General features: G+C 33.1%; 1 protein-coding gene across 1 annotated transcript; it reads right to left on the reverse strand.

Moving 5' to 3' along the window:
* Nucleotides 1-7050: 7050 nt before the first annotated feature.
* LOC117913204 (aspartyl protease family protein At5g10770-like) lies at nt 7051-8173 on the reverse strand. Its single transcript, XM_034828172.1, has 2 exons — nt 8155-8173; nt 7051-7571 (listed from the first exon to the last, which is right to left on the reverse strand). The coding sequence occupies exons 1-2, from the start codon at nt 8171-8173 to the stop codon at nt 7051-7053; spliced, it is 540 nt and encodes a 179-aa protein (XP_034684063.1).
* Between the last annotated feature and the right edge of the window lie 990 nt (nt 8174-9163).

Raw genomic sequence — 9163 nt, forward strand, 5'->3', positions numbered from 1 at the left:
AGATGAACTTTACCAATGGTGATGGATTGGTCCTAACCTATTATGACATTGATTTCTTTAGAGGTCTAGTGAAAAAATTAACCATTTAACAAATGATGAAAATAATAACATTGATTGATGTTACTTTATATATCAAATAATATATTATTATGTCTTATATTTACATTTGATTATTACATTTTTTTTTATATAATGTTATTTACATTATGCCTTGTTTTTTTTTAATATTAGTTAGATCTAAAATCCATGTGTTATTTGGTCTCAAGATGAATGAGGATGATGAATGTCTCGCATATTGTGCAACCACGCACACAATTCTTCAAGATAAAAGATACTTCCTCAAATTGACATTAATAAAAGTTAATGTAAGTATCATATTTGGTACTACAAACTTGGTTGAAGGCTTTGAAAAAGCAAACATAATGCTACTAAATGGAACTAGATTCCATATAAATGATGCTTTATATTCTAGCAAATCCAAAAGAAATTTGCTCAATTTTTTAAAGATATTCGTAGAAATGGATATCATATTGAAACTATGAATGAAGGTAATGTAAAATATCGATATTTTACATTACTTCCATTATATCCGACCAAAAGCTTATAATGGAAAAACTCTCAGCTTTCTCTTTTAAGTTGTATATAATTATCAAGCTTATTGAATCATATGTTGTCGTGAACCAAAAGTTCAACGACCCAAAAATATTTGTCCTTTGACATGATAGGCTAAGTCACCCAAGGTCTTCAATGATGCGTCAAATAATCGAACACTCATATGGGCATCCACTAAAGAACTAGAAGATTTTTTTGCCCAATGAATACTCATGTGTTGCTTGCTCACAAGGTAAATTGATAGTCAAACCATCTTTTACTAAAGTCATACTTGAGTCACCAGTCTTTTTAGAAAGAATACATGGGAACATATGTGGGTTTATCCATCCACCATGTGGACTATTTTGTTATTTTATGCTCTGAATAGATGCATCTACTAGGTGGTCACATGTTTGTCTCCTTTCTACACGTAATGTTGCATTTTCTAGGCTTCTTGCACAAACGATCAAAGCACAATTCCATATTATCCAATTAAGACAATACATCTTGATAATGTTGGCAAATTTACTTTTCAAACATTCATTGACTAGTGCATGTCAATAAGGATAAACATTGAACATCCTATTGCTCATACCCATACCCAAAATGGTTTAGCATAATCCTTTATCAAACGTCTCCAATTAATAGCTCAATCATTACTAATAAAAACCAAGTTACCTACTTCTACCTGGGGACATGCTATTATGCATGTTACAGCTTTAGTCTATATTTGACCTACAACTTACCATGAATACTCCCCTTCACAACTCATACTTGGAAAATAACCAAATATCTTTCACTTACAAATCTCTGGTTGTGCAATATATGTACCAATTGCACCTACACAACGCACTAAAATGGGTCCCCAATGAAGACTTGGGATTTATGTAGGTTTTGACTCTCCATATATCATAAGATACTTGAACCTTTGACAGGCGATGTTTTTACAGCCTGCTTTGTAGATTGTCATTTTAATGAGAGTGTTTTCTCGTCATTAGGGAGAAAAAAAAGTTGATTCCTAAAGAACGACGAGAAATTACTTGGAACGCATCTACTATATCCCATCTTGATCCTCGTACAAATCAATGTAAACTAGAAGTTCAAAGGATCATTCATTTACAAAATCTTACAAATCAATTACTAGATGCATTCATTAATACAAAGAAAGTGACAATGTCACATATCCCAGTTGCAAATACTCCAACATGAATTGATATTCCTATAAGACAATTAACAAATGAATCTAAGATACGCCTGAAACATGGTAGACCTGTCGGCTCAAAGGATGTAACTCCTCATAAGAGAATAACACAAGAAAAAATTGACACTATAGAAGAGGCCATCAAAATGATTGATCAATTTAAAATTGAGATATCTATAGCCCTAAAAAAGGCATAAATAATGCATAAAACCCCTGAAAAGGCACATATTAAACAAGAAACCCATAAAGAGGCACAGACACATGAAAATTGTGAGATCTCAGTAAGTTAAGTACACACGAGAGAAAAATGGGATCAAAATAATATTATTATTAACAATATTTTCACTTTCCAAGTGGCCTCTGATATCATAAGAAATGATAAAAATCCCGAACCACAAAATGTGAAAGAATGTCGACATAGAAATGATTGACCAAAATGGAAAGAAGTTATGCAGGCAGAGTTAAACTCATTAACAAAATAAGAAGTTTTTGGACCTGTAGTCCAAACACTTGAAGATGTAAAGTTTGTTGGGTACAAATGGGTATTTATATGAAAGTGCAATGAGAATAATGAGATCATAAGATATAAAGCATAATTAGTGGCATAAGATTTCTCGTAGAGACCTAATATTGACTATGAGGAAACATATTCTCCCGTCATGGACGCAATCACATTTCATTTCTTAATTAGCTTGGCAATCTCAAAAAGACTGGATATGCGTCTCATGGATGTTATTACAGCATATTATATGAATCCATGGAAAATGATATATACATGAAACTCCCTGAATGATTTAAATTGCCTAAAGCAAATAGTACAAAGCCTCGTAACATATACTCAATCAAGTTACAACGATCCTTGTATAAATTAAAGCAATCTAAACGCATGTGATATAATCACCTTAGCGAATACTAACTAAAAGAAGGGTATTTATATGTCCATGCATCTTCACTAAGAAATCAAAAACCGGATTTGCAATTATTGTAGTGTATGTTGATGACTTAAATCTTGTTGGAACTCTTGAAGAGCTCACAAGAACAACAAATTATTTGAAAAAGGAATTTGAAATGAAAGATCTTGAAAAAAAAAATTGTCTCAACCTACATATCGAGCATTTTCCAAATAAAGTTTTAGTTCATCAATCAACATACATTAAGAAAATTTTGAAGTATTTTTATATGAATAAAGTGCATCCTTTAAGTTCTTGAATGATTGTCTGATCACTTTACGTGAAAAATGACTTATTTCGTCATTGCCAAAAAAGTAAAGAATTACTTGGTCCTGAAATATCATATCTTAATGTTATTGATACACTTATGTATCTTGTCAATTGTACATGGCTAGATATTGTTTTTTCTGTCAATTTATTAGCAAGATACAGTTTCACTCCAACCTGAAGACATTAGAATGGTATCAAGCATATATTGCATTATCTTCGTGGAACTATTGATATGGGTCTATTTTACTTAAGGGAATCAAAACTACAATTGATTGGATATGTAGATGCAGGATATCTTTCAAATCCATAGAAAGTTATATCACAAACAAGGTACGTGTTTAATTGCAATGGTACTGCTATTTCATGGAGATCTGTCAAACAAACAATGGTGGCCACATTATTAAATAATTTAGAAATATTTGCAATTCGTGAAACAAATCATGAATGTATATGGTTAAGATCCATGATTCAGCACATTCGGGAATCTTGTGGACTCTCTTCTATCAAAAGTAACCCGACAATATTATTTGAAGATAACATTGCATGCATTGCACAAATAAAAGAGGGTTATATTGAAAGATATAGAACTAAATGCATTTCGCCAAAATTCTTTTATACACATGAACTCTAGAAAAGTGGTGAAATTGATGTGCAACAAATACGTTCAAATGATAATCTAGTAGATTTATTCACAAAGTCATTGCTCACCTTAACATTCAAGAAGTTAATACACAAGATTGGAATGTGTCAACTAAAGGAAATCCACATGAGGGAGAGTATGTTTGTAAAAGGGAGTTAGTGTACTGTACTCTTTTTCCCTTCGTCCAGGTTTTATCCTATTGGGTTTTATTGGTAAGGTTTTTAACGAGGCAGTCCTAATATACCAAAAGCGGTTTAAAGAATTATAAAAATATTGTACTATTTTTGCTTCACTAGGTTTTTCCCATATGGTTTTTTACTAGCAATGTTTTAATGATGCATATTCTTTAAATGTGGTGGACATCCAAATAGGAGTGTTGTAAATGTTGTGGTAAATGACCACCACATTAATGTGGAATTAAAAGGGTCATTTATGAACTTCTATTACTCATCTTAAATATGAGTAATGGCGGGTCATTTGAAAAGTCTATAAAATGGTTTTTCATCCCTTGTAAAAGACCCATCCCCGAACAAGAAAGAAATTATCTCTTTCTCTCATTCTCTCTGCCTTATTCTCTCTTTCTCTCCTCCTTGTCTTTCGTACTCTCAACTCTCTTAATTCTCTTGTGTGATTCTTTCCTCCTCATTATATATATATATACAAACAAAGTAAAATATTACAAAACACATCCACACCATTGTGTTATTTCACAAAACTGACATATATATAATACAAGCATTGAAACTCATCCACACACATGTCATAGCCAATCACTTTCACGGATAAAGTAGGTTTTTTTTTCTTTTTTCTTTTTTTGGATTCATGGTGTATTATGCAGAGTATGGAACACATACCCACTGTCACTAGCAATTAAAAGACTTCAAATCAGTGGTCTCCCCCAAGTGTAGATAACAAGGGAATTCATACTACTATTACATTTTTTTTTCAATTTATTGGTCACTTTTCAAAAATAAACAAGGAACTTATTTTTTTATTTTATGATTTTTTTTCATTTGAGTATATGAAAACACATTTTTCCCAACAAATTATATATTTCAATTATTGACATAGAATCAATTTCTGGAGATATTATTAAAGTGAAGCAGTTTAAACAGATACTGTGAAATCCCGATATTCGCTTACTTTTCCAACATCTTCTTCATGGGTCTCCCCAGAGCCAATAAAAAAATTCAAACAGTCTTGTCTCCTTGTGAATGTGGCCTTGGCTTGTTGGTGGAGATATTGGAATTGTGACTGAAAATAAATAATATGGGAAAAATGCTTGGTTCTGTTTAATTTTCTAGAAGAACTTTTAGATTCTCTGATTTTTCTTATGTGGCTGAAACCGCACAGCCGAGGGGAGAGTCTATTTCAATCAGCCTCATTGGGAAAGGCTAGAAAAAAATCAAGTGGTACGTGGAGACGACTTTGACGACTGTTCATTGAAGCTTGAAATATAGCTCCACGTTTAGTCCTTTCCTCCCATCTCTTGAAGCTCTATGTCGTCTAAAAAATGAGACTGTTCATTGGTATTGCATACATGTAGTGTATGCCCTTGATGTCCTTATCAATGGGCAAAAGACTTGGGTAAGTAGGACTGAAATTCCTTTAAGTGCCTCATATCAACTCGAAAAAGAAGAATCAATTTCTTAGTTTCTATTAGAGTTTTCATATCTTATAAATTATGTGCTTCAGTTAAAAACTTATTGTAAGTTCTTTTTCATAGTTATAATTATAATTTATTTTTAATATTTAAATTATATATACATATAAATGAACTTGTGCCCAAATTCCAAGGCCTAGGCCCTAATTCCCGACCTTATGCCCATAAGGCGAAGCTCTGGGCCTCAAATATGTGAGAGAGGACCACCCAACCCAGCCAAATTCCTCTAATTAAGTTATAAACCCACTTGAGCCCATACAAAGCCCATACATTTGGGCTCGGGCTTAAACCCCTATTCAAGATGTATTCAATCAATTTTATCTTTCCTTGCTCCTATTCAAGAGCTATACTACCTCGCAATTGGGCTTCAATTCTTAGGCTTCCACCCAAAGTCTTGTTTTAGTATATAAAGAAGAAGAAAAAAGGTTCAATTTTAATAATACGCTGAAAGGCAATAAATCATATTGTAAGAGTTTGAGTTTGGATGTGAAGCAATTTAGACCATCTCTTAGGATAATCAAAAAAATGTCTAAGTGACCACCGTCTAAATATCCTAAAAGTGTACGAGCTATCCTAAAAAAGATAATAATAAAAAATAAATAATAAAAATAAAATAAAATAAAAAACACATAGATCTAACTCAAGGCTACCAAGGGTTATAATGAGGATCTAAATAAGTCCCTCAACAAAGGTTCTCTAAAGGTGGCTCAAAAAAAGAAACTATATAAGCGTCATGGGCAAACAAGGGACGACTACTGAGTTAAGAGAAAAGTACAAAAAGGCACCTGGTGTCACCTGTGCTAAGAGTACAAAATGAAAAGTCTACACTAGATGAGCTAAAATTGTGTTAGATATGCATGCAATGGATGGATATGGAAGTCCCATTGGTGGATGAGCCTAAATCCTATTGGAAAATAGATGTGTTGTGAAATATTAATGTAGTCCCAATGTAAAAATAAATGTAATGACGAGCATCATAAAAGGATATTGCCCATTATTTTTCAAATGAAATTATTAAAGCCCTTAAACATGAGAAGTGATGTCAAAGTCGAGACAACAATTCTATCAAGCTTTTCACAAAATAAAAAACCATTTTGATTTGTCACCTTTGCTCACACCCCTTGAAGGGCCCATAGGTGTTGTACATAGTTTATGCTATACTTGAACGGGGCCATAGGAGTAAACTTAATTAGCCATCATAATTATAACATCCAAGGCAATCACACCTATTATGATATTTTACATTAAGTTTGATATATTTGGTTTTCTCGTAGAAATCAAGTTTTATTTTTTCTTCTTTTTCTTTTTAATTTGTCTTTTTCTTTCGTATATGCTACCAACTTTTGGTTATCATAATATATACACCATTCAACTCCTGCTATAATTCATATCATCAGACTTTAGAGGGACAATTTAGATGATCTAATGAAAAAGCCAATCATTTTTCATGAAAACTATATATCAACAATTATTAGCTAGAGAAAACACAAAAATAGTATACTCATATCCAAATCTCGATATTATGCAATCAGACAATTGGAATGGATTATGTTTTACAAACAAAACTTTATAACATGTAGCAATTCAAACAGTGAAACAGGTTACCCAAAGAAATAATGTCCAAGAATTTATATATTCTATCCGAACCCTTGTTCAACAAAAACAAACTACAGCCCATGTAGAAATAAGAAGGGATTCCCCCTACTATGTCATACACAACTTTTAGAGGCACTTGTTATCTGTTTCCGATAATGGCTACATGAGAAGGATGGGATTTTCCTGTGAAGGCCAAGCAAGCTTGAGTTCGGCCCTCATATACCCAAAGAATTCCTGATGGATGCAAACTTACGTCCACTTCTCCCACAAAATGTAGTGCTATTTCCGGTAACGTTATGTTTCTCCCCCCACATCCCTTAAGATTATAGCAAGTGTCCAATAGTTTTTCGGGCGGCGGCGGAGGAATAGAGGGACAGTGCAACATTTCCTGTTGGAATGCAGTGCGGAGTGCTTTATAGGCTGCGGTAGGAAGACGAGTGACGACAGGTCCGGAATCTATTATAGTTCCAGGTGATGCAAACAATGAGCTAGAGACGTTCAACCGCTTTTTGGCAACACTTATACCAATCAGTTCAACAAAATAATACTTTGTTGACTCTAACCATAACCCACTAGGTGGATTCAAAATCCGCGTAAATTTCAGCAAGGGAGATGCAGAAATTGCTTTCTCCCCAAACAACAGAGACCCTTGAGTGTGTTCTATAGGGGGAAACAGTAACTAAATTTCTTTTTGAACTTTGAAGCGGTCTGAGATATCAAAGAATATCCATCTTTGGATTCTTGCGTAGAATATTGGCTGAAGATTTTGGCGTTAATGGAGCGAACTCTGGACTGATCTTGGAGAAAAATTTGCTGACGACTGGGAGACTTCTTCTGGCCTAATCGCGAGCATGGTCCATAACTATATGTTATTGGTAGCCCTCCTGCAAGACCTACACACTGTCAGCATAATAACCTTTTCAAGTAGATTTTTTTTTTTCCCTTCAAATTTCATAGAAAAAGGCTGCAGGCTTAACCTACAAATCTTCATTCAATTTGCAAGTAAAATGAAATTTTGCATGCTTTCTCCGTTAGAAATAATAATCCAAGAAGAGATGGAATTGGATAAAGAAACAACAAGATGGAGCGAAGCAATTAAGAAATCGTTTTAAAAGCTATACATACATACATACATATATATATATATGGGAACACAAGATTTTGTGGCTTATAGACTTCACCTCCCGCTGGTGCCGAGCAGTTGTTCTTATGCAGCAATGAACTTACATCAAGGGTGTGATACCCGTCTTTGGGCGCTCCATAGACGGATGTATTGCTCACATAACATAAGAAAAACAGAAGAAGAAAGAGAAGAGAAGATGGTAGATGGCAGTGGAAGGACAAAGAATGGCCATGAATCTAACACACGTAAACTTTCAGTTGTTACTGCTGAATGTGTTGCCCTCGGTGCTCACCAATATATATCATATAGAGTATGGAATATGCTTTATATCATTCTCTTTGAGCCATAGAAAAGTCTTTGCGCCTGAACATCCAAAACTTTTGGACCAACTCCCCTCCCAAGTTGTCTGAGTTCACATCTTGACCCTATTGACTCATACTAATTTAGAAGACACTTTTTTTTCCTCATTTTTTAGACATTTCTTTCAAATTTCATGAGATTTTTAAAGTTTTGGTGCAAACTTTTCACTCATCAACATCTTCTTGGAGAGAAAATGAAAGTACCCTATTTTAATAAATATTAATTCAAATTAAGAGGTAATTAACTGAAAAAATTTCACATTTTTTGGATAAAATTTAGGAAGAATAGGAATTAATATTTATGTTGATGGATCTCCAAACTTTTTCATGATTAATTTTAGCCAAGTGGACTTAGTCAATGCACGGGTGGCTAAGCAATTATTCAAGTCAATCAATTCTTTTGCTCTAAAAAGAAGGAAGAAGAAGGAATGAAATGGGACTTTTTTTTTGGATTTTTTTTAAAGACAACTTTAAATTGGATTTTTTTTTCAAAGTCTCAGACGTTTAGAAATAATTTCAAACTTGAGCAATTAACTTACATATTTTGGATTATGAATCTAAACGAGCGAGATGCCAAAAAACTCTAAAAATAATTGATTAAAAGGGATGAATTACTTCTCATATTTGTGAATTTATCTCCTCTCATATTTTTGTTCAAAGAGTAACTCATTTTTTATCTAAAATGTTCTTAACTATTTCAAGTATTTATAATATGTTTTTAAAAAATGATTATTTTTATAAAAAAATAATAAGAACATTTTTATCAAAAT

The sequence above is a fragment of the Vitis riparia genome, chromosome 4 (assembly GCF_004353265.1).
Source record: "Vitis riparia cultivar Riparia Gloire de Montpellier isolate 1030 chromosome 4, EGFV_Vit.rip_1.0, whole genome shotgun sequence".
NCBI classification, from domain to species: Eukaryota; Viridiplantae; Streptophyta; class Magnoliopsida; order Vitales; family Vitaceae; genus Vitis; species Vitis riparia.